This window comes from Euleptes europaea, chromosome 20, assembly GCF_029931775.1.
Source record: "Euleptes europaea isolate rEulEur1 chromosome 20, rEulEur1.hap1, whole genome shotgun sequence".
NCBI lineage: Eukaryota > Metazoa > Chordata > Lepidosauria > Squamata > Sphaerodactylidae > Euleptes > Euleptes europaea.
The window spans coordinates 6,498,797-6,525,019 of NC_079331.1; the positions used below are offsets into that span (position 1 = coordinate 6,498,797).

The 26,223-nt window shown below is 50.0% G+C and overlaps 1 protein-coding gene across 1 annotated transcript; it reads right to left on the reverse strand.

Moving 5' to 3' along the window:
• Nucleotides 1-286: 286 nt before the first annotated feature.
• Nucleotides 287-19,105, reverse strand: CD276 (CD276 molecule). Its single transcript, XM_056865908.1, has 7 exons — nucleotides 19,076-19,105; nucleotides 14,780-15,130; nucleotides 13,715-14,011; nucleotides 5,702-5,842; nucleotides 3,881-3,919; nucleotides 1,412-1,447; nucleotides 287-326 (listed from the first exon to the last, which is right to left on the reverse strand). The coding sequence occupies exons 1-7, from the start codon at nucleotides 19,098-19,100 to the stop codon at nucleotides 304-306; spliced, it is 912 nt and encodes a 303-aa protein (XP_056721886.1). The 5' UTR covers nucleotides 19,101-19,105; the 3' UTR covers nucleotides 287-303.
• Between the last annotated feature and the right edge of the window lie 7,118 nt (nucleotides 19,106-26,223).

Below are 26,223 nucleotides of genomic sequence, written 5' to 3' on the forward strand. Positions count from 1 at the left end.
CTAGGGGGCGGTGAAACATAGAACTGTAAGGAGTCAACAGTGTTCCACCACGTTTCTAAAAGCAGGACGAGAGCCCTGCACTGAGACAGCCAGGTGGATCCAGGGTTTATCTGCACATACAAGAACAAAGGGGGGGGAGGGAGGGAACGCTGCAGCCAAATGGTACCGAGCCGCAAGCTCCGGCTGAGACCGCGTTCCTGGTTTTGCCCACCGTTTCCACATCCCGTCAGCGGAGAAGGACCCGGTGGGGGGACACAGTCTGTGAGCTCCGAAGCGTAGTTAGTGCACCCCCTTCCGTTTGTGTCAGTCGATTTCCTCCCTGATGTCTAGAAAGAAGGAAACAGAGGCCCATGCAGAAACAAACAAGCTGACTGAAATGGAAACCAAGGTTTTAAAAGAGAGAGAGAGATGAAGCTCCTGCAACGTACAAAAAATGGGGTTCCAAAGTCCGTGGTTGAGGCCTTCATCACCAAAGGGGCCTGGGAACCTTGATGTGCAGGCGAGAAACAAACTATGGTTTGTAGGCTAGAGGTAATAATAAACTATGGCCTACAAACCATAGTTTGTTTCTTGTAGGCTAGAGCAGTGGTTCTCAACCTGGGGCCATATGGCCCCCCAGGGGAACCCAGGATATTCCAAGGGGGCCACAGGTGAAAATTGCGTATATGGGGGGGCCACGGCATGAGACTAGGGGGCCACAGAGGGAAGTGAGAAGTGAAGAAAGAAGTTCGCTTGTATGTGAACATTGTTGTTTATTAGCATGTTGTATTCCCTTTTTGCGGGGTATTTTTTGTAAATTTCAGTTTCCCAATAAGAACCGCATGTGTGCATTTTGTGTGGCTGTTTATGCTTCTTTGTTCCTTGGCTATTTACAAACAAAACATTTAAATAGCTACATTTCTACAGGACAGGGGGGCCACAGGAAGGAAATAAGGTTGGAAGGGGGCCACGGTCGGAAAAAGGTTGAGAACCACTGGGCTAGAGGTAATAATAAACTATGGTTGGTTGCAAACCAGGACATCTCAGTTATCTGATCTGCATAAAGAGGGGAAGGGAGAAAGGGAAGGTCATGTGGGGGGGCAGGATAGAAGTTTTTAATATTATGCACGGGGGTAGATAGACGAACATCTTCTCCCTGTCCCACTGGGCACCCAATTGAGTTGATGGGCAATAGTTTCAGGCCAGACAAAAGGAAGCAGTTCTTAGCAAAAAATAACTTAAATGACGGGATTCAGTGCCAGAAAATGCAGCAAGGGCCACAAGCATAACTGCTCCCAGAATCTGCATTGCCAGAGGTTCACAAAATTTCCATACTGGCCACACGCGTAGGAGAAACACATATTTTTTGCTGCAGAAGGGAAGGTTCTCGCCTCCATTGGGCAAGCAAATGACCGCTGCGAACGTTCTTTACCTTCTTTGATTTCCACGTTCTTCAGAGGCTGCAAAGCTGTCAGAGGAGAAGGGGGGACAAAAAAACAGGAGATGATTAGCCCTTGGAGCACAACCCTGAGCAAAACAGGCTGAAGGGCACGCCGAGCATCTTGGCTGCTCGGAGCTTCTATCAACCAACAGGCAACCCTGCCTCACCAAACAGCAACCTCCCTCCCAGCCAAAACAGCCAGCCTCAACAGAAACTGCAATATCAGGGTGGGGCTGTGCCTCAGCGGTAGAGCCTCTCCTTGGCATGCAGAAGGTCCCAGGCTCAATCCCCGCATCTCCAGTTAAAGGGACTAGGCAAGTAGGTGAGGTGAAAGACCTCCGCCTGAGACCCTGGAGAGCTGCTGCCGGTCTGAGTAGACAAGACTGACTTTGATGGACCAAGGGTCTAGTTCAGTAGAAGGCAGCTTCATAGGTTCATGTGTTGCATTGTCTCTGCTGGACACTGGCAATCCTGGCTATTTCCCCCTTCCCCCAAACACACACAAACCATTCCTCTTGAGACCTACTTCCTCCGATGAAGCCCTCGCCACCGCCCTGGATTGCTCATCTCCTAAAACCCTGGATTGCCCGTCTCCTAAAACCCCGGATTGCCCATCTCCTAAAAGCAAGAACACATAACTGATTTAATGCATCTGCTTCCTCGAGTTCACTCTCACCACCATCTTCCTCTCCCCTCCCTTCTGCTGCCTCATTGGGGTCGCCAGGTCCCCCTTGTCTACCAGCAGGGAATGGAGGGGTAGGGTTGCCAAAATCCAGGTTGGGAAACCCCTGGGGATTTGGGGACAGAGCCTGGGGAGGGCAGGGGTCTTTCACATCACCTACTTGCCTAGTCCCTTTAACTGGAGATGCTGGGGACTGAACCTGGGACCTTCTGCATGCCAAGCAGATGCTCTACCACTGAGCCACAGCCCCTTCCCAGTTGATTTGCCCTTAGGGTATGGAAGGGTCTCCAGGGTCTCAGGCAGGGGTCTTTCACATCACCTCCTTTCCTAATCCCTTTAACTGGAGATGCCGGGGATTGAACCTGGGACCTTCTGTATGCCAAGCAGATGCTCTACCACTGAGCCACAGCCCCTCCCCAACTTTCTGAAAACCTCCGTAGGCACCAGTGGAAGTACTGACGGGCACAGTTGTTGCACGGAGGCATCCTGCCTCGAAGAATCGAGAACAAGTAACAGCTTCAAGGAATGTTTTCGCCAACATCCCTCTTGTTTTACCCACAGCCTCATTCTGCAGTCAGCGCCGGAGCCGTCACGCCAGGCAGACCATAACGCCCGGAGCTGCCGCGCTCTCGCGGCGAGATTAGAACCCAGCCAACCCAAGCGCGCCGTGCCCTATTGTGGTGCTCAGAGCAGATAAAGAGAATTGCCAAGCTTATAATTAATCTGTTTGATTACAGCAGAGTGCAGCTATCACGCTTTATTAAAATGATAATCCCGTTTATCGCAGGCCTGCCTGGCTGACAGGGGAATTCTTAGCTGCAGGAGAATATCGGCTGGGACGGGAGGTACCTGGGCAGCGGTGGAGCGCCCCAGCGCTGGCTCTGCGGGCAGAAAAACCCACGGTTCGATCGCCAGCATTTGCCATTTAAAAGGATCTTGAGACTCAGGTGCCGGGAAACCGCTTTCTCTGCCCAAGGCTTTGGAGAGCTGCCGGCAGTCAGAGTCGACAATACTGAGGTAGTTAAATCCTCATGGGGGGAAAAAATCTTAGATGAGAAATTATCATTGTTGGGCTTCTCGCAGGATATGTTACTAGATGTTGGGAAAACTGAAGCTTTCACCAAAATTAAAAAGCGCATTAAAGAGCTTGATTACAACAGCGCTACTTTCCGTGCTCGCCGCGTCTGTTCATCTCAGTTTTTCGGAACAGCACCACCACACGGTTTGCCCCCTTTACTATCTGACAATTCCTCGTCTTTCTGTTTCGCTAGACTGAATGCTAACCCCTCTATGGTTATGCAGGGCAGGATTTTGAACATACCACATCCAGACAGGACCTGTCCTTGCTCTCCTGGCTCTATCGATTCACTAGCTCCTGCCCTCTTGGAATGCTGCCTTTATGAGAAACTTCGATCATGTTATATCTCTCTCCTTTTAACATATAAATCTAATGCCTCTGTGTCTGACATAATGCCTTTTTTTAATTAAGCGACAGGGATCCCAAGGCTACGTTGTCAGGGGCGAGATTTGTTTCAGTCCTTATATCCCTCAAACATTAGATTTACGCTGCTCAAGATCAATGGATCAAGGAGATTCTAAGGGATAAAGGAAAGGAATACTGAGGTAGAGGAACCAATCATCTGATGCAGCTTTACACGCGGCCACGCATTTATGTGCGATGCCCTGGCCGGGGCAGCAGAAATCGCAGCAAGGAAGCCCCACGGAAGCACATGCTCATACACTCCCAGTGCGAAAGAGAGGATCGGCATCAGACTAACCTGTCTTGGGTCCTTCTCCGTCCTCTTGTTCCTCTATTCCTGAAAAGGCACAAAGCAAAGTGCTTTTAAAGAAAATTTTTAACTCTAGAATTTCTCAAGCAGTAAACATGCAGGTCTGCTGCAGCAAAGGAACGACACTCACGCCACAGCTCATGGGGAGCCACCTTTGCAATTGCCATCACCCAAAACAGCCGCATTTAGTTCCATCCTTGGCATGAGATGGGCACCTCCAGGAGACTCACAGCTTACCCGTTCCTCTGGCAGTGGGTGTAGAGCAGTGGCTGTAAGAGCGGTGCTTTGGAACGGTGGGTTTTGATCTGGAGAACCAGGTTTGATTCCCCACTCCTCCTCATGAGCAGCGGAGGCTAATCTGGTGAACCGGGTTCGAGTCCCCATTCCTCCACATGAGCGACGGAGGCTAATCTGGTGAACTGGATTGGTTTACCCGCTCCTGCACACAAAGCTAGCTGCGAGACCTTGGCCTAGTCACAGCTCTCTCAGCCCCACCTACCTCACAGGGTGTCTGTTGTGGGGAGGGGAAGGTGATTGTAAGCCAGTATGAGTCTCCCTTAAGTGGTAGAGAAAGTCCACATATAAAAACCAACTCTTCTTCTTTTTCCAAGGTGGGCACCACCTGCCAATCACAAGCCCCACAGGACAGGGGCCATGCCCACTTTCCTGAAACATGGGGCGGGTTAGACAATGGGGATCGGTGCTCAGAAGAGTAATCGGTGGCAAGTCAAAGAGCCACATGTTCCCCTGGGTGAGCAGTGAAGAGTCCAGCAGCATCTTAAAGACATTTATGCTGGCAGAACCTTTTACGGCCTAGAGTCGGCGGTGTCAGACGCATGAATTCATGCGTGTGATGGAGAGGCCTCCGGCACTGGGAAGGTTCTGCCGCAACAAATGAGCCGGTCTTTTCTTTTCTGGGTGTTTTATGTTGGGAAGGGGGGGGCATCCATTTCACAACTGACTTGCTCAGCAGTTCCCATCAAGAAAGAGGATCAATATTGGACTAACCCGTCTCAGGAAAGAGATTCATTTCATAGCTGACTTTCTTCTGCAGACTCTCATTTTCAGACTACCCCAAGTGCTGCAACTTGGCGGAAGAGCATTTGCTTGGCACCCAGAAGGTCCCTGGTTCAGTCCCTGGCATCCCCAGTTAAAGGATCTAGCAGGAGGTGATGTGAAATACCTCTGCCTGAGATCCTGGAGAGAGGCTGCCAGTCTGAGTAGACAGCCCTGACCTTGATGGACCGGTGGTCTGATTCAGTATAAGGTGTGTGTTCAATGTGCATTTGTTCATGTGTTCGTGTGTGTTCAATGTGCATTTGAAGAAATTAAACACCAAAGGCAAGTAAGTTTTCATCAAAGACTGTGCATATTTCAGAAGAAAGTCCGGGCTTCCTTGTCATTTCAAGATGATGAAGAAGAGTTGGTTTTTATATGCCAACTTTCTCTACCACTTCAGGAAGAATCAAACCGTCTTATAATCTTCTTCCCTTCCCATCCCCACACCCTGTGAGGTAGGTGGGGCTGAGAGAGCTCTAACAGAGCTTTGACTAATCCAAGGTCGCCCAGCTGGCTTCGTGTGTCAGAGTGGGGAAACCAACCTGGTTCACCAGATTAGCCTCCGCCGCTCATGTGGAGGAGTGGGGAATCGAACCCGGTTCTCCAGATCAGACTCCACCACTCCAAACCACCACTCTTAACCACCATACCATGCTGGCTCTCTGTCACATTCTAAACCTGCTCTGCTTTGAGCTGGGGGTGGGGGGAACTGGCTCTGAAAATACAGCCGGGCTCGGAGCAAGCACTCACCGGCATTCTCTTTCTCTTCTTTGCAACTCTGCCGGATTTTCTTCTGGCACACATAGGCCAGGGCGCCCAACAGAACGAGGACACAGACGGCCAGTCCCACGCTTACCCAGAGCGCCACAGCTGGAAACACGAGATGCTGACCTAAGCAAGGGGGGGGGGAGAGACACATGGTCACTGCCAATGCCCATATTGGACAAACGAGGCCAACAGCCTTCACAGCTATACACCACCCTGACTTCCTTGGAGAAAAGGGAAGGATAAAAACTCAATGCGAGTAGAACAGAAAGACTATAACTCATAAAAAAACAGTATTACAGTTCAAGAGTTTCAGAGGGTAGCCATGTTAGCCTGCAGTAGGAAGAAGAAGAAGAGTTGGTTTTTATATGCTGACTTTCTCTACCACTTAAGGGAGAATCAAACAGGCTTACAATCACCTTCCCTTCCTCTTCCTACAACAGACACCCTGGGAGGTAGGGGGGCTGAGAGAGTGTGACTAGCCCAAGGTCACCCAGCTGGCTTCGTGCGGAGGAGTGGGGAATCCAACCCGGTTCTCCAGATCAGAGGCCACCGCTCCAAACCACCACTGTTAACCACTACACCACACTGGCGAGGCTCGAGTCCAGTAGCACCTTAGAAGCCAGCAAGATTTTCGATCAAGTCAGAGCTCCCTTCGTCAGATACCTAAGCTCTGACTCTTGGAAGCGAATACCCCCAAAATCCTGTGGGTCTTTCAGGCGCCGCTGGACTCAAATCCAGCAGCTCAAATCAATTACGCGCATGTATTTACAACAGAAAGGTTTCAGCTTCCCAATAGCACAGCTTTATTACTATGGGGTTTTTGTTCTAAAAGAAGGCACGCAAGAGTCTAGCAGCAGCGGGGGACGGAACAGTGACTGGCCACTCCCTAGAAATCCTGATGTAGCCAACGGCCAGCGGCACATGGCTAAATGCCTCGCCCAGCCGAGCCGAGAGCGTGCAACGGCTCTCTCCGGCCATTCCGACACACAGCGGCCTAATGATGCCAGCGGACGCTCCAACTGCCGCTTTTCCACAGGGCGCCGGAGGAAGCCGGAAAACAGCCGGTTGAACTGCCCCATAAAACACTTCATTAACCTTTAAATAATTATCCTAATAAATTCAAATCGATGCTGATCTGTCACTTTGCCGGAAGAGGAGGCGGCTGGGCTTGGAAAAGGTACTTTTCAACATGACAAATCCCTGTCCAGGGGTCGGGCCTCCATATCGGGAGTGGAGGGAGAGAGGGTAACGCAGGCAGAATGTGTCCAGACCATCTCCTGGGATAAACATGCACACAGCCGTTGTTCTGCATGCACGTGCAGTGCTGTGGTGTCCCGGGCCTGCTTTCCCAGGCTAACCTTCATGGGAGAGGAAGAAGTCACATCCTGGCTTGGAGAACCCAGGTCCCAGGAGGAAGAGTTTGGCTATGTCTGGGAGGGGCTGTGGCTCGATGGTAGAGCATCTGCTTGGCATGCAGAAAGTCCCAGGTTCAATCCCTGGCATCTCCAGTTAAAGGAACCAGGCAAGTGGGTGATGTGAAAGACCCCTGCCTGAGACCCTGGAGAGCCGGTGCTGGTCTGAGTAGACAAGACTGACTTTGATAGACCAAGGGTCTGATTCAGTCTAAGGCAGCTTCAAGTGTTCATGTGTCTGTTTTCAAATATCCTGTCTGTCTCACAAGTTTTGTTCTATGCTAAGATTTTTATTCTTGTTTTGAGGATTTTTGCCTGGTCTCATATGTCTATACAACTCCCCCCTCCCCACTGATAATAGCAGGCCTGCTTGAAAGGGTGGAGCTGGTGAGAAACACAATTTTTCCTCCCATGACTCTGCACAAGGTTGTTTGGACTGTACTGCAACCCCGGGCAAAGCAGGTAGGTGGGCTTAGTTTGCATGCCAGGGGACCTACACCCCTGATGGGCACACAAACACACGAAGCTGCCTTATACTGATTCAAAGGTCCGTGTTGTCTCCTCAGACTGGCCGCTGCCCTCCAGGGTCTCAGGCAGAGATCACCTGCTGCCTGGTCCTTCTAACTGGAGATGCCAGAGTTTGAACCTGGGACCTTCTGCATTCCAAGCAGATGCTCAACCACTGAGTCACAGCCCCTCCCAATCGGCATTGTCTACTCAACAGCTCTCCGGGGTCTCAGGCAAAGGTCTTTCACATCACCTACCTTGCCTAGACCCTTTAACTGGAGATGCCGGGGATTGAGCTTGGGGCCTTCTGCATGCCAAGCAGTCCCCCCACTTCCTACATCATGCTCTGACTCTAACTAAATGCACTGAGCTCCTTTGTGCAAGCCGCAACACAGCTTAAAGGAGAGCCTGGCCTTATGCAAAAAACTGGGGGGGGGGTCCCTTGCTCTAACCACTGCACCACACTGGCTCTAATTTTTCCTGGTTTAAAGGAGAAGCTGTGCTGGGCAGCTGTGCGTGGAGCATCCGAACCTGCCACCACAGGGAGGGGCACAGCTAAGCTCTGCCTTCAAAATGGGAGCCCATTCACTTCGTCAAAGGGCAGCATCCATTCCAAAAACACAACAAAAATTGAAACATGCTTGGATTAGAGCTATTAAACACACCTAAACACGAACAATGATGTTTTTACAGTAAGCATACAGAAGCTTTATTGGGTAATCATAGCACCATGCCCAAAGGACTCACGAGAAATGGGAAGCCTGGTATTCTCTGGGCAACTATTTACATACGAAATAAAGGAATACCCAGTTGACAGCAAATGCCTCTGGTTGGACTAATTCTTTTGATTGCTTAATGAGTTTTTCCATCAGTGCGGGACTCCAAATCCTTGGGTACCACTGATGGATATCTGGGGGAAACCAGCCATTTTCCAGCGATGTGCTAGCACCAGGAATGTTTATTGAGAGCTAGCGTGGTGTTGTGGTTAAGAGTGGCAGACTCTAATCCAGGGAACTGGGTTTGAATCCCCACCCCTCCATATGACTCTAATCTGGTGAACAGGGTTGGTTTCCCCACTCCTACACATGAAGCCAGCTGGGTGACCTTGGGCTAGTTACAGTTCTCTCCAAACTTTCTCAGACCCATCTACCTCACAGGGTGTCTGTTGTGGGGAGAGGAAGGGAAGGAGACTGTCATCTGCCCCTGTGTCTACCTCAACTTTTTGTGTTGCCTAAACCCTGCGTCACTCTTCACTTTTTGGGTTTTTTAAACCTGCAAATTGTTCTTTAAAACGTCGGGCAAGAATTGCAAAATCCTAAACCGTAGCCTGGGTTAGCTTTGGTGTATGGATTTTTTGGTCTATATTGGGGGTCGCCCTGGAATAGGAGACATATAGATGACTGATCAAGGGATAATGGGATAGATGGGGGAAAGCTGATATACAGTAAAATAAAAAAGCAACCCTTCCAAAAAGGGAAAACTCCAATTTTTGACTGTTAAAAAAATTGAAGTACATGAAGCAATCTGAACTTCTGCATGCGTCATTTGCCCATTTGCCCCATGGATTACAAGACTGACACCTCTCTAGCAGAGGCAGTGCCATATTGCTTTGCGCCCCCCCCCCCAGGTGCAGCGCGCACAGCCACGTTCCATCGCCACTCAGGCGCCGCCGCGCATTTAGCCAAAAGGTTTATGCTCCTGGAGGGACCCTCTTTCACAAGCCAGCAATTGCTGCGCCAAGGATAATTAAACACTAATTAATGTTACCTGCAAACGTACAAGGTTACAAAGAGCTCAAGGGTATCCATAAAACCCAAGGTAGCGTGAAGTCAACTGGAAGCCACTTAGAACCAAGGCAAGTCCCTGCAAAGGAGGGAGCCGGCTCTGTAAACCATTTCACAGGGAGATCAAACTTCCCCAAAACGTTTTATTGATTAAAAAGACTTTAACCCTAAGCATATTGAATCGGGAAGAAAACTGGATGAAAACCGGCAAGGCTTACTTAAATGAAGAAGAGTTGGTTTTTATACGACGACTTTCTCTGCCACATAAGGGAGACTAAAACCAGCTTACAATCCCTTCCCTTCCCCACAACAGACACCCTTGTGAGGTAAGTGGGGCTGAGACAGCTCTAAGAGAACAGTGACTAGCCCAAGGTCACCCAGCTGGCTTCGTGTGAAGGAGTGGGGAAACAAATCCAGTTCACCAGATTAGCCTCCGCCGCTCATGTGGAGGAGTGGGGAATCAAACCCAGTTCTCCAGGTCAGACTCCACCGCTCCAGACCACCGCTCTTAACCACTACACCACGCTGGCTCTCTTTTTTCCTGCAGACTCCCTTTTTCCTGCAGTGACACTGCCAAAGAGGGCCCAGGACCCTTTCACCAGAGGAGACAGAAGGGTTTTATTATGTGGCACATCTTGCATGTAATAAACGTCCGTGTGACACATCTCCTGCGCTTTTCACGCCATTTCTTTAGAGAGAAACTCTATAAGCAAAAGGGACAGGTCTTGCCCCAAGGAGCTTACAATCTGAATTTCAATGGAATGGGAGCAGATTGAGGGAAGGAAACAGCCGAATCGGCTAAAACCTGGGTTCTCTTCATCAGACATAGCGCTCGTGGCATAATCCTCAAACGTACTCCCCTGGCAAGGTGGTTTGGGAAGATCCGAGGGGCACGAGTGCCTAGAAATCTGCAGGAACTGGATGTACTTCCTGAGCAGGAGAGATACCTAACACCAAGCTCCTTATGTACACACAAGCATGAATATAGTTTCAGAGGGTAGCCATGTTGATCTGTAGTAGAACAGCCAGATTACATCCCAGCAGCAAGGTTTTCGGGGTGTGAGCTTTCGAGAGTCCAAGCTCCCTTCGTCAGTCACCCAGGTAGACCCAGAAATCTTGTTGGTCTCTAAGGCACTATTGGACTTGAATCCTTAAACATGAATGCATGCAATATTGGTCCAGCGCGGTACAGATCCGGTACAAGTATAGAATCATAGAGTTGGAAGGGACCACCAGTGTCATCTAGTCCAACCCCCTACTCAATGCAGGAAATTCACAGCTATCTCCTCGTTTTATTGCACTTCGCAGATACTGCCTTTCCAAGCAAGTCTATTGGCGCCATTTCCCTGACAGTACGTGCTCACTTTGTGTCTCTATGTCACATTTTGGTAATTCTTGCAACATTTCAAACTTTTTCATTATTATTGCAGTACTTTTTTTGACATAATGCTATTGCAAACTTAATAGACTACAGTATAGTGTAAACATCACTTTAATATGCACTGGGAAACCAAGAAGAACAAGAACAAGAAGAAGAGTTGGTTTTTATATGCCGACTTTCTCTACCACTTAAGGGAGACTCAAATCGGCTTCCAATCACCTTCCCTTCCCTTCCCCACAACAGACACCCTGTGAGGTAGGTGGGGCTGAGAGAGCTGTGACCAACCCAAGGTCACCCAGCTGGCTTTGCGTGTAGGAGTGGGGAAACAAATCCAGTTCACCAGATTAGCCTCCGCTGCTCATGTGGAGGAGTGGGGAATCAAACCCGGTTCTCCAGATTAGAGTCCACTACTCCAAACCACTGCTCTTAACCACTACACCACGCTGGCTCTCAAAACTCATGTGACTCACTTTATTGCAATACTTGCTTTACTGCCCTGGTCTGGAACCAAACACACAATATCTCCGAGGTGTGCTCGCTCCAGCATGGCCCCTCTCCCCAAATCAGGTAGCTGCCCCTCTGCACAAGTCCCAGCCCCCCTCTCCCCTCTCCAACAGGCCTGCTTGTGATAAGCAGAGCTGAAAAACCCTCCCTGAACTAGACATTAATTGTCAGGAAAGCAGCTGAGCGGCTGAGTGATGACGCTGGTGTAGCGTGGAGCCTCCTGTACAATAAACAGAGCTTAATAAAGGAGGCCCAGCGATCTTTATGATCTGTTTTCACATCTTCCGCTCCCCGCTCTTATTATCGGAGGCTGTCGCCAGCCTACAGAACAACCCTGAAGTACACAAGAGCCATCAAACATCCGTCCCTGAATTCCGGAGGCGCTCAGCCGGGACTTCGGCGGGCCAGGGAACTAGAAGAGCAGAAGCAGGGCTGCGGAGGGGGCGGGGAACAAAATCTGAGGCCTGCGACCACTAGGCAAGATGCGGCCGGTGCACAGCCGACAAGTGCCTTTTTTGGGAGGTGAAGGGGGAGTCCTCTCAGCCTAGCCTACCTTCCAGGGTTTAAAACAGGTAAATTGTGGAACTCCCTGCCCCAGGATGTGGTGATGGCTACCAACTTGGAAGGCTTTAAGAAGGGAGTGGACATGTTCATGGAGGAGAGGGGTATTCATGGCTTCTAGTTAAAATGAACATTAGTCATGATGCACACCTATTCTCTTCAGGATCAGAGGAGCATGCCTATTATCTTAGGTGCAGTGGAACACAGGCAGGATGGTGCTGCTGCAGTCGTCTTGTTTGGGGGCTTCCTAGAGGCACCTGGTTGGCCACTGTGTGAACAGACTGCTGGACTTGATCTGATCCTGTATGGCTTTTCTTCTGTTCTTAGGGTTGTTGTGAGAACAAAATAGTGAAGGGGGAAACCATGTGAGCAGAAGGGTAGGATATAAACATGAGGAACTGAGCAAGGGGAGTTTTGGTACACAGAAAAAAAACCCCAGTTTTTAGTTCATTCAAGCAAACAGCAAATCACAAGGTATACTTTCATGCAATGTTTGGGCTGGGTAGTGTGGGGTGCAGGGGGAATCTTTGTCTGGGGGCGGTGGTCATGGAGGCTTTCTTAAGTGCACTTTTCCTCCAAGAAGCTCAGAGCGGTTTTCCTTTCCCTGCTTTATTCTCACAACCCCTCAGCGAGGTAGGTCAGGCCGAGAATGTGAGACTGGCCAAAAGTCATCCAGCAAGCTCCCACGACAAAGCGGGGATCCGAACACGGGGACCTCCACCAGAAGGACAAAACCAAGCGGCCTCCCCCTTTTCCTTTCCACTGCTACTTTCTGTGCCCCTCCCTCCTCCTTTCCTGCCTCTGAGGCGAAGCATTTACCTGCCCTGATCTACCTTATGCTATCCTCCTCTCTATCCTTGTTTCGATTTTTCTCCTTCCCACATCAGGATGGCCTCACCCCAGCTTCTTTTTAGGCCGCTCCTTTCTCCCGCCGTCGGAGGAAGAGTCCCCTAAACTGGAGGAAAGCTACTTAGAGGATGGCTGGATCCATCCCACTGTTATTTGGGGCGGCGCTGTGGCTCAGCAGGACACACAAAGACCCGGCTTGCCGCTCGCAATGTAATCATAGAATCATATCATAGAGTTGGAAGGGGCCATATAGGCAGTCTAGTCCAACCCCCTGCTCAATGCAGGATCAGCCTAGAGCATTCCTGACAAGTGCTTGTCCAGCCTCTGCTTAAAGACTGCCAGTGAGGGGGAGCTCAGCACTTCCCCAGGTAGCTGATTCCACTGCCAGACAACGCTTACTGTAAAAAATGTTTTCCTAATAATCAGCCAGTACCTGTCTGCCCACAATTTAAACCCATTATTGCGAGTCCTACCCTCTGTCGCCCTCCTCCAAGTGACAGCCCTTCAAATACTTAAAGAGCACTATCATCTCCCCCTCAGGCTCCTCTTCTCCAGACTAAAGAAGTGCTGGTTTTCATATGCTGACTTTCTCTACCACTTAAGGGAGACTCAAATCGGCTTCCAATCACCTTCCCTTCCCCTCTCCACAACAGACACCCTGTGAGGTAGGTGAGGCTGAGAGAGCTCTAACAGAGCTGTGACTAGCCCAAGGTCACCCAGCTGGCTTCATGTGGAGGAGCGGGAAAACCAACCCGGTTCACCAGATCAGCCTCCGCTGCTCATGTGGAGTGGGGAATCAAACCTGGTTCTCCAGATCAGAGTCCACCGCTTTAAACCACCGCTCTTTAACCACTACACCATGACTAAACATTCCCAAGTCCCTCAGCCTTTCTGCATAGGGCTTGGTTGCCAGGCCCGATTCTCCTCGTTGCTCTCCTGTGCACCCGCTCTGCTCTGTCCACATCCAATCCTCCCCACCTCCCCGCGAGGGACCAACCTGTGATGGTGACGGAGGTGTGGGCCTCCTGCCCCAGCAGGGGGTTCTTCACTAGGCAGTTGTAGGTGCTCTGCGGCTCCAGTGCCACCCGCAGGACGCTCCGCACGTCAAAGAGGCCCTCCTCGTTGGCCACCTGCGAGGTGGTGACGTTCTCCGTGAGGTTGTGGCCCCGGCTGTCCCGCCACAGCACCGTCGCCTCGGGGTACCCGGAAAAGGCGTGGCACGTCACGGCGACCGGGTCTCCGGGCTTCAGGTTCTTGTTGGGCTCCAGGCTCAGGTTGGGCTTGGAGTAGAGAGCTGGAGGGGAAGGAGCGGGTGTCGGTTCAGAGAGTCGGCGGGTAAGGTGGGCGCAACCAGGGCACGCAGGGCAGGAGAAAGAACAAATGTCTACAGGTGGGAAAGTCAGGTGGGGAAGATGGGGGGGCTATTATTTTGGGGAGGGCCTGGGCCACACTTTTCCATCCTTGAGAGGCAGTTGAATACAGTTTTATTTAGGACCACATTTGGTTACATTTACTGGCAGTCCTGAGTTGTGATTTTAAATTTTGGAGTTTATGTCTTTATTGCATTTTATTCATAGAATCATAGAGTTGGAAGGGACCACCAGGGTCATCTAGTCCAACCCCCTGCACAATGTAGGAAATTCACAACTACCTCCCCCACATACACACCCAGTGACCCCTACTCCATGCCCAGAAGAGGGCCAAGGTGCCCTCTCAAGATCTGCCTACGGTTATCGCATCAGCCTTGCTGATAGATGGCCATCTAGCCTCTGCTTAACAACCTCCAGGGAAGGAGAGCTCACCACCTCCCGAGGAAGCCTGTTCCACTGAGGAACCCGTTAGAATATTCTCTCTAATGTCTTGACGGAAACTCTTTTGATTTAATTTCAACCCGCTGGTTCTGGTCCGACCTTCTGGGTCAACAGAAAACGATGTGTTTGATCTATGTTGTAGATCGCCTTGAACTCCGTAAGGAAGACAGGCAGCTAATAAACACTGTAAATAAACAAATAAATAAATCTTGGCCCGCAACACTCTCCCCCTTCCTCCCCTCCACCCTCACCTGCCACCTGAAGCGCCACGGCCGCGCTGCTGTAGTCACGGACTCGGACGAAGCAGGTGAAGCTCCCCTCGTCGGCGATCTGCACGCGGCGCAGGAGAAGGGAGACGTTGCCCCGGGGCAGCTGGTCATAGAAGAGGGTGGTGCGGTTGGCGTAGCCCCGCCCCTGGTTGGCCAGCTGGTCCCGCCCCTCCGCAAACTTGTGCACCAGCCGCTTGGTGTCCGTCAGCTGCCAGATGAGGCTGAGGTCGGCCAGGCTGAAGTTGGCGCCGGGGGAGAAGGCGCAGCGCAAGGTGGCGTCCTGGCCAAAGAGGGCGACCACCGGGTCGTCGGGGACCTGGATTTCCATGGCGCCTGAGGAGAAGGGGAGCAATGACACAGTGCAAAGTTTCCTCTGTGATAAGCCCGCCGCAGCCCCCAATAGCAAAAAGCAAAGCACACCCATTCTGTGAAGTCAATACCTGTCAGTAGTTAAACTGTAGGCTCAATAAGAGGGTTGACTATCGCTGGGGGTATCTGCATCAGCCCGTTTTCCTTCCTCTTTCCGTACACTTTTATCATGACAGTATTTCTTCACACAATGCACAGTTAAATGGTGGAACTCCCTGCCCCAGGATGTGGTGATGGCTGCCAACTTGGAAGGCTTGAAGAGGGGAGTGGACATGTTCATGGAGGAGAGGGCTATCCATGGCTACTGGTCCAAATGGATACTAGTCATGATGCATACCCATTCTCTCCAGGATCAGAGGAGCATGCCTGTTATATTAGGTGCTGTGGAACACAGGCAGGATGGTGCTGCTGCAGTCGCCTTGTTTGTGGGCTTCCTAGAGGCACCTGGTTGGCCACTGTGTGAACAGACTGCTGGAATTGATGGACCTGGGTCTGATCCAGCAGGGCTCTTCTTATGTTCAGTCTTTGCTTGTCTCCTACCCCTACCCTTCCACTTCCCTGAGCAAAGTTTATTCACGTATTCTGTTATTTACTGAAATATTTATCCCCTCCCCCCCCCACTTTTTCTTTTGGCTCAAATCTGAAATCTTCCTTCAAATTTGGACAGCCAGCGTGGTTAAGAGTGTCGGACTAGTATCTGGGAGACCCAGGTCCAAATCCCCAACAGTGCCATGGAAGCCCGCTGCCTAACCTACCTCGCAGGGTTGTTGTGAGGATAAAATGATGAGCCAGTGTGGCTTTTTTTATGCAACATGGCTAAGCCCACAGGATTCCCCAGTAGTGCACCACTGGGGGCTTTAAAGACATCAAGCTTCAAACAAAGACAGAAGCAAAAGGAACTCCGAGGCAAAAATTGTAAGTAACCAACATGCCTTATGCAAGAGCACTGCTGCCCCCGTCTGGTCAGCAGGAGCTACTGCACCTTCTCTCTGTACCGTGCAAGTTTTGAAACCACGTCAATGGGCGCGGTAAGTATAGTGTTAACGGGAGACTTAAACCGGATTTATTTCTTTTTTACCCACCCTTTCCCCCCCAATGGGGTCCCAATGTGGATTGCATCGTTCTCCACTCTTCTATTTAATTCTTGGGGCAGACAAGAAGGGAATATACTTGAAGAGTCCCTCCAGAACCCAAGAAAGATACACCAGCCATTTCTGTGCTAGACCTGGGGGGGGTGTACCCTTAAAGTTGATTCCTTCTCTGCGTTTGTATTTCAGAGGCCTTTTCTTCTTACAAACACTGGCCTCATTTTTTTCCAGTACCCCCTTTGAGTTTGATTTTTAGAGGTGGTTTTTGTCCTGCAGCTCTATTAGCCAAATGTTGTATTGGCTGCTTTCAGCGTTTTATCGCTGCTTCCGGATTATCTATTGATTTGGCTCGCCTTGATGGTTTCGGAAGCGGCTTAGCGCATCCCTGTACACGGGGATGTTCGATGTTCCAAAAAATTAAGGGGCGAAAATACATGGCGGCTTTAAAAACACACTCACACCCTTTTCTCCCTCCACCCGGTTCTTCTCTTTAAAATCAAAACAATGCTTATACAGAAGCAGCGGGAACGCAAAGGACAGCATTTCAGTTTCCTGAAATCGCGACCCTGGTTTTGTTACAGCGCAGGAGTCTGCTGCCGGCAGCATCAGGTTTACCCATGAAGGAAGATCGGATCCCGAGAGTACACGGTTGCCTAAAGAATGAAGAAGGGTTTGAAGCTACCCTGCAATTGTAGAATGTTCCTTGCCAGCCAGAGTTGTAATTTCTGTCGGGTGTCCACTGGTTCCAGATGATTCATAAGGGAGCCTGAGTGCACACCATGCTGCTAATGGAAAGCGCTGAGCAACACTACTGTCTCATTTTTCCCTCCCTGCGGTAAAGTGCCAGATTGTGTGAGGAACACTATTCTTTGCACATAAGAGGGACAGGCTATGTGGGAGGGGATTTGAATGCAATAGGCCTCTCTGCCCACACAGAAGCCAAGGGCTGGCTGGCAATCAGAGCTTTGGAAGGAGATTCTCCTGCATACGCATGAGGGGTGAGAGAAAGTAGATGCGTGTGAGTGTGAGTGTGAGTGCATGCGCCACTGATTGCATGTAGTGTAGGAGAGAACAAAAAGGGGGGAGAAAAATTTCAACCCAATTACAGTGGATAGCTCAAGGAAAATGCCAATTTTGTGTGGCAGTGATTCAAAAAAGCAAACTATGTTGGTGGCTATTAGAAAAGGGACTGAGAACAGAATAGCCAATATTATAATGACCTCACATAGATCTACGCCTTCATTCAGAATACTGAGCTGGTACCACTGGATCAAGTTCATCAGCTTTGTTGAATAAATTTCAACTTAAAAGTTTTAATTTGATTTTGAATATATGCGCAATTAATTGTTACTGCTTTGAAATTTTTATTGTTCTTGCCTTCTTGCGTCATGCAAACCCCTATTTTGAATAATGCTTTTTTATAGGATAGGGTAGGGGGCACTGGGTTTGAGTTTGTGGAACCAAGGGGGGTGGCCCGAAAAGTTTGGGAGCCACTGATCTAGATCCTTTCCCTACTCTGCTGGACCCTTCACAACAGCAGGTAAAAAAGCATTTTATACAAGTGTTTCTATATGTGTGATCACAGAGAGAGATGTTCTCCTATTTGCCCACTAGATGTCACCCTTGCCCTGATTTTTATCAATTCGGGCCTTTCTCCAGTGGAATGCCCTCTTATCAGCATTTGAAATGAGAAAAATAATTGGGGGAGGGGATCAGTTCTTTCCCAAGGACTAAAGTCAGATGTTGCTGGGCAAATGGGACTGTCTTCCAGGCTTGACACATCCTGACTTCCCCCCCTATGTACCCTGAGCAGAACCCCATAACTCCACAGATATGGGAGGGGGATTCACAGGGGAGGGGACTGCGGCTCAGTGGTAAAGCAACCACTGAGTGGTAAAGTCAATCTCCCAACATTTCCGGCAAAAAGCCTCCGGTAGGTCACAGTAGGCAGTGCTGGCCTTAAAAGTTCATTGGCCTCTGACTCAGTGGAAGTCAGCTGCATGCGCCCATGTGACATTATACATGAAAAGAAGAACACATTGCTGGGGAATTAGTCAAAGAGCATCTGGTGTGGGCGAAGGAAAAGGCCTTGGCTCTGTGGCAGAGAACCTGCTTCACATGCACGAAGTTCTGGGGTCAGTCCCAGCCATCTGGGATCACAAGTAGCAAGTGCTGGAGGAGGGTGTGTGTGGAAATTATCTGGTGAGATCCTGGGGAGCCATTGTGAATCAACATAAACAGTACACAGATAGTGGGAACTGTGGCTCAGTGGTAGAGCATCTGCTTGGCATGCAGAAGGTCCCAGATTCAATCCCCACCATCTCCAGTTAAAGGGACTAGGCAGGTAGGTGATATGAAAGACCCCTGCCTGAGACCCTGGAGAGCAGCTGCCGGTCTGAGTAGACAATACTGACTTCGATGGACCAAGGGTCTGATTCAGCAGAATATGTGTTCACGTGGAACAAAGGACTGACTCGGTATAAAACAGCTTGCTGTTTTCAGTTGGGACAAACCCCACATACACACCGCAAGGGATCACCACCACGCCTACTAGGAGAGAGATGACATTGAATACCAAGATCAAGCCCAACGCAGGACTTCTTTATAGTCCAGTCACCAGTGTCGGCACTCAAGAGCCTAGCAGAAAGGCCAGGGCGGAGATTTATTTCGCGCCGCCCCGAGTGAATCAAATCAGTCATCGACAAAGCACACCTCCCAGCTCTGAGTTTTGCACCCTTTGAACTTTGCTCCCCCCCACCAGCCAAAGCGTGACCACCCGGCAGATGACTGCGCATGGTCAAAAGCATGCCCCCCTACTTACCAGCCAGCGATGATGCCAGAAGCATCCAGGTTAGTACTTGGGAGTGCATCATCCCGACAAGAGAAGTTCCCTGATACTCAGGAGAAATTGACGCGGCAAAACCCACCGAGGTTACAGAGGCACAAATCTTCACTCTGGCTAAAAGAAAAGGGGGAGGAGAGGAGGAAATGTTATTTATTTGGATATTTACGTCCCGTTTTTTGCCCCAGTAAGGATCCAAGGCAACTTACAACGGCGTCCCCTCTCGCCTCCATTTTATTCTCACAACAACCCTGTGAGGCGGGGTTAGGCTGAGAGTGTGCGACTGGCCCCAAGGTCACCCAATGAGATTTCAGGGCACAGTGGGTATTCAAACCCAGGTCTCCCAGCTCCTATTCTGCTGCTTTAACTGCTACACCGCAACGGCTATCAATGCAAATGGTCGGAAGTGCATCTGGTCCCAGGTATAGTTACTTCCCTTTGGTGTTCTGCAGAAATGCTACTCACAGTAGGTGGGAGTGATTAGCATAAAAATGGGTTGTTCGTACACTGTTAACAAAGAGGAAGAGGAGGAAGAAGAAGAGGAGGAAGATGAAGAAGAGTTGGTTTTTATACGCCGATTTTCTCTGCCACTTAAGGAAGAATCAAACCGGCTTACAGTCACCTTCCCTTCCCCTCCCAACAACAGACACCCTGTGAGGCAGGTGGGGCTGAGAGAGCGTGACTGGCCTAAGGTCACCCAGCTGGCTTCGTGTGTAGGAGTGGGGAAACAAATCCAGTTCATCAGATTCGCCTCCACAGCTCATGTGGAGGAGAGGGGAATCAAACCCGGTTCTCCAGATCAGACTCCACTGCTCCAAACCACTGCTCTTAACCACTACACCACGCTGGCTCTCAAGAGTATATTTTTATTGGCGCGTCATGCAGCAGAGACAGAGAGACTATGCAGAATACAAACCCTGTCTAAGACACCTTGGTTGGGAAAAGGAGTCCTTTGTGTTAGTTTGCAGCATCGAAGGTGAACAGGAGTCTTGAAGGCTAAAAAGAGTCAATTCCAGCAGAAGCTCCTGCGGTCAAGCAGGGCAAAATCTGACTCACCACAAGCCTGAAGAGAAGGGAACCAATTCTCTTTGTCTGCTTTCAAAAAAAAAAAAAAAAAAAAAAGGAAAGGAAAGCACTCGCCTGCCCATCCCAAAAACCCCCAGAGAGCGACTTCAAAGGAAGTCCTTTTCCGCAGCCTCATGGTACAGGATGCTGCCCAAAGCAGCTGTTCACTCCTCACTGTTTCCTCCACAGCCACAATATCCTGCCCCCAAAGGGACCACAGCAAATGGGATGGGGGGGGGGGACTGCATAACTGTGCTGTTTCCCCAGCTGGGATTCCCCTCCCGTTCTCTTCTTTTGGCCTAGAAGCAGCTGAATTCACTAAAAAAAATGCAGAATTAGAATCCCAGCTGGCAGAGATGCCTTCCCAACTGAGGATGGCCATTTGACCGGTCAAACACTGCCAAAAGGGAACCACCAAATGCACAAACCGCTCATTTCATAGAACCTTAACACAGAGACAACGGGTTTTTTTTGAAAAGGTCCCAGGCTGGAAGACAGAAGATCCCAGCAACCTTGCTGACGCTAAGAGGGGCTGGATATGGTTGGGGCTTGGTTAGATCTCCTAGGAATCCCCCAAGGATGGAGCTTTGAATTCCGGGAGGAAGCGCCAAAAATAAAAACAGGGCTCTTAGACAATTGTACAAGGCCCAGAACGGAACTCCATCGCCCAGGGAGGACGGTATGCCACTCCGTGGCCATACGCTGGCCCACTACTTTCCCCTTGCCCTGTGTCCCTTACAAAACTGTGACTGAGGTTCAGAGCAACAGAGATACTGGCACGTGGGAGGGAAGGGGACCCACCTCCCCGCTGGCATGAACCACGCCAGGCCTGGCCCCCATGTTACCCTCAGACCGTAAATCAACCTGCCCCTCTCCCTCTCCCTCTACCTGTTCTGCCCCCGCCATGTCCCCGTTCACCCCAGAGTGGCTGTCTCTCTGTCTACCATCCATCTATCCATGCCAGACTCTCTCTTTGCCCCAGCCCCTCTCTTTTTCTTGCTGATACCAATGCCTTTCCACTTCACCCCACAAAGCATCTTTTACCCACTCCTCTCCCCAACAACAATGGTGCAAAGTTGTTTTCTGTTGCTCCAGAAGGTCAGACCAGAACCAACGGGTTGAAATTAAATCAAAATAGTTTCCGTCTAGACATTAGGAAGAATTTTCTATCCGTTAGAGCGGTTCCTCAGTGGAACAGGCTTCCTCGGGAGGTGGTAAGCTCTCATTCCCTGGAGGTTTTTAAGAAGAGGTTAGATGGCCACCTGTCAGCAATGCTGAGTCTATGACCTTAGGCAGATGATGAGAAGGAGGGCATCTTGGCCATCTTCTGGGCATGGAGTAGGGGTCACTGGGGGTGTGGTGGGGAGGTAGTTTGGAATTTCCTGCATTGTGCAAGGGGTTGGACTAGATGACCCTGGTGGTCCCTTCCAACTCTATGATTCTAAGAAGTGACAAGGCTCATTAAAAAAAATTGAGTTGTTTTACTGAGCTTTTAATTGAATTATGGGATCAGTGATCCTTGGGCTGTGACTCTTCTCAAACTGGATGTCATTTTATGATTTGTTTCGGGCTGTCTCCTCAGAGAGGCAAACCCCTGTACTCCCTTGCGTCCTTTGTAACCGCCTGTGTGTTTTTGACAAATAAAAAAGATTGCACATGAACACACGAAGCTGCCTTCTACTGAATCAGACCCTTGGTCCATCAAAGTCAGTATTGTCTACCCAGACTGGCAGCGGCTCTCCAGGGTCTCAAGCGGATGTCTTTCACATCACCTACTTGCCCAGTCCTTTTAACTGGAGATGCTGGGGATTGAACCTGGGGCCTTCTGCATGCCAAGCAGATGCTCTACCACTGAGCCATGGCCCCTCGCAAATGGCGGAGCCCTGAGTGATTTGCAGTGGCACAAGCCCACCCCCCCTGAGATCCCATGACTGGAAGCAGAGAGCTATTTGCTACCCCATGCCACTCAAATGGTCCAACACCTCTACTCTTGACTTTGTGGAATATTTAACAATGTCTGATCAGCATCGCTGGCCGGACATTGAAAGGATAACACTGGAGTAGAGAGATTTATTCTCAGGATCTCTGTGTTTATTGGATAACGGTCTCGTCTAGGTGCCCGATCACGCAGAAAGTCAAGCTGTACTCACAGGGTCAAACTACTGCTCTGTTTTCAGAGCAAGTTTTAGCATGTCATTTGCTTTGCAGCTCAGTGGGCGTCGTGTTTGGAAAGATCGAAGACCACATCCCTAGAAGAAAAAATATGACTAATCTGACATACACTGGGGACTTGGAAAAGTGAAGCAAAAATCCTCATATTAATACATTTGCTACATTCATGCAGAGCAGCAACATTGTCCCGTTGGTTTCCCAGCAGATACGCCAGCGTGGTGCAGTGGTTAAGAGCGGTGGTTTGGAGCGGTGGACTCTCATCTGGAGAACCAGGTTAGATTCCCCACTCCTCCACACGAGCGGCGGAGGCTAATCTGGTGAACTGGGTTGGTTTCCCCGCTCCGTCACACAAAGCCAGCTGGGTGACCTTGGGCAAGACACAGTTCTCTCAGCCCCACCTACCTCCCAGGGTGTCTGTTATGGGGAGGGGAGGGGAAGGTGACTGTAAGCCGGTTTGAGCCTCCCTTAAGAGGGAGAGAAAGTTGGCATATAAAACCAACTTTTCTTCTTCTGTTCTGTCCCACCGTAACTATCTCCAGCCCCTCAGGATGACAGTAAGTCCCTAACCAGGTTCAGGCCAAATTATTTTTCCTGTTTTAGGAAGAGATGTTAATTGCCTTTGCCCTGCTTTTCAGCAGCTGCTCCCTCTGGAAACAGCTGTAGGATTTGGCACTGTCTCTCATTTGACTTTTCTGCATCGATCGGCATCGAAACAGACGGTTGGCTGAAGAGTGCATGGAGCCAAACGCAGACCGGTTCCTATGAAAGGCAGGCATTTATTTTCTACCCAGGCCCATCTATAATCCCCTTCATTCAAAAGGCCCCAAACGCCCTCGAGTGGCAAACCCCCCCCCCACCGCAAGATGGAAAAGGGAACCCAACACAAAAGTGCCCAGTCTCTCTGAGCAAAGATCCAGGGAAGAAAACACATTGACAGATGTATCAACAACAATGAAATTCCTTGCACAGAGCTGTCTAGGCACATGTGTAGGCCTTCCCGGTCTGACCTTACAAGTCAAATACACAAGGAGCTGGGTATGTTTAGCCTGAAGAGAAGACGGAGAGGTGATATGATAACCACCTTCAAGTACTTGAAGGGCTGTCATATAGAGGAGGGTGCCAAGTTGTTTCCTGTTGCCCCAGAAGGTCAGACCAGAACCAACAGGTTGAAATTAAATCAAAAGAGTTTCCGTCTAGACATTAGGAAGAATTTTCTAACAGTTAGAGCGGTTCCTTGGTGGAACAGGCTTCCTCGGGAGGTGGCGAGCTCTCCTTCCCTGGAGGTTTTTAAGAAGAGGCTAGAGGGCCGTCTGTCAGCAATGCTGATTCTATGACCTTAGGCAGATCACGAGAGGGAGGGCACCTTGGCCATCTTCTGGGCATGGAGTAGGGGTCGCTAGGGGTGTGGGGCGGGAGGTAGTTTATAATTTCCTGCACTGTGCAGGGGGTTGGACTAGATGACCCTGGTGGTACCGATTCTACAATTCTATGATTCTAAGACCCTCCACTGTGCCAGGCTCAGAGAAATCACAACTCCTATCCAGGTAAAGCATAGGAGGCAGAGTTATTCAGGCTCCATGAATCCCTGCATGTAGAAAATCTAGGATGGCAAGGAAGGAGGAAAACCTAGGATGCCGGGGAAGAAAGAAGAAGATGGTTTTTACACGCCGACTTTTCCTACCACTTAAGGGAGACTCAAACCGGCTTACTATCACCTTCCCTTCCCCTCCCCACAACAGACACCCTGTGGGGCTGAGAGCGCTCTTAATAGAACTGTGACTAGCCCAAGGTCACCCAGCTGGCTTCGTGCGGAGGAGTGAGGAAACAAATCCAGTTCACCAGATCAGCCTCATGTGGAGGAGTGGGGAATCAAACCCGGCTCTCCAGTCCACTGCTCCAAACCACCGCTCTTAACCACTATACCACACTGGCTCTCTAGAACACTCTCACGTTGTTGTTTTTTAGTGTGGATAGATTTCTGTCTCCATATGAAGCAGCCATATCAGATCCTACCGATGGCCTGAACTGGTACAGCCAAGACACAGGTCGAACATACAAAAATAATGAATGGTTGTCTATTCGCCCATCCAAAAGCCATTCCTTCACCAAATGACTACACAATGCAATGTCACAGCACACCGTCTCTAGCCTTGCGCTCGCGGAATGCGAACAAGGTCACACCAACACAAACTGCCAGTTCTCTTTGTAGAGGTTTTAAATCTGCAGTATGGAGGCAAGGTTCTTAACAGCAGGTCACGGCCAAATGCAGAGAGCACTAGCTTAGTGGAGCCAGCAAGATTTTGGGAAACTTTGGGTCAGCGATTCTCCTGCAGCCTACTCTACCTCACAGGGTTATTGTGAGGATAAAATCAAAGGGGGGGGGGGAAGCCGACCACAGTTTCATGGAGGGAGGACAGGACAGAAAAATGCAACCAATAAAACAACCAAGGCAAGAGGTTAGCCTCCAGCCAGACTCCATTCCTTCCGAGCCCAGTATATTTTAGCCGCTCGGCAAAACAGACACAATTATAATGCTCATTTAATGCTCCCTACTGTCCTTTTCCTCCCCATTCTCGGCAGCCTAATTACCATTCCCACTATGGCAAATCTATTTATTTTAAGATACCGAGGAAGCTATTTATAAAGCTGCGTGCTTATATTTTCAGTCTTGTGATGACCCCTCTCCCAGGTTCCTCCTTTCTCTGCCAACGCACCGCAGTAATTGTCAAGTTTAAAATACTTGCCGCCGGCGTGATGCCGTCGTCTCCGCTTCCAGCATGCCACCCTACAGACAGAACCACCCGTTGCCAGAGGGCCACAGCTCAGATAACAAAACTTAAACAGAACTGGTTACAGCGGGCGGGCTGGAAATTCAGTACACGTTTGCATAATTACATAAAATTATAATGCAGCCTAACTCAGAGAGTGCATGCAACATTTTAAAAGCCTGCACAAGCAAGCATATGTACACCAGAGCTGAATACTGCATCGGGGCACAGAGAAACTGGGTTGGGGGAAGGAGAGTGCATTGGCAGGTGAATCTGGCCAGCCCTTGCAAGGCAGATGTTTGCTTGTCCCTGCCGGGTCAGGCGTCTTCCAGGAGCGAGACAGCTTCTACCACTGGCAGAGGTGGCTTTCAGCAAAAAACACATGGGTGTCGCCTCCTTAGATCATCACCTCAGGGCCGTCGAAGGGGTGCCTGGCCTGCAAACTGCCTGCTTGTCAAAACCACCAGGGTAAGGGCATTCCCAGTGGCGGCCCCCTCTCTCTGGAATCAGCTCCCCAGGGAAGTTCGAGCCAGGCAGGATCTTCCAGCATTCCGTAGGGCGTGTCAGGTTGCTGAGTTGTGTGCGGCATTTGGATAACATTGTGAACCGGAGAGCTGAAATTTGTTTTAATTGGTTTTATTGTTCTGTTATTGTATTTTTATGTCTAATGTATTTATTACATTTTTAAGCAGCCCAGAGTGCCCTGTGGGGAGAGGGTGCAGGGTATGAGGAAGGAAAAGGACAAGGGGAAAAGGGGGAAAGGAAAAGCCTTTCATTTGAATGCCTCTGGAGACCTTGGGTGAATTTCCCAAAGACCAAAGGACCTTGTGACTTCCTTGGTGATCTCCCATCAAAGTACCAACCATAGCTGACCCTGCTTAGCAGTCAAAATCTGACAAGGTCAGGCTACCCTGGGTCATCCAGGTCAGGGCATACAGATACTAAAAGGCAGGAAAACTATTTAGCTTGTTCCACTGATTCAAAAATAAAGTGGTAGTCAATTCATGCAGAAAGAGGTAGAACTGAGTGCACCGGCCGCCACCTCTACATGCTGATCTGTACTGTACCTACACATGTGCAAATTATATGCCCATGTGGTCTCTACGCGACTGGGAACTGCAA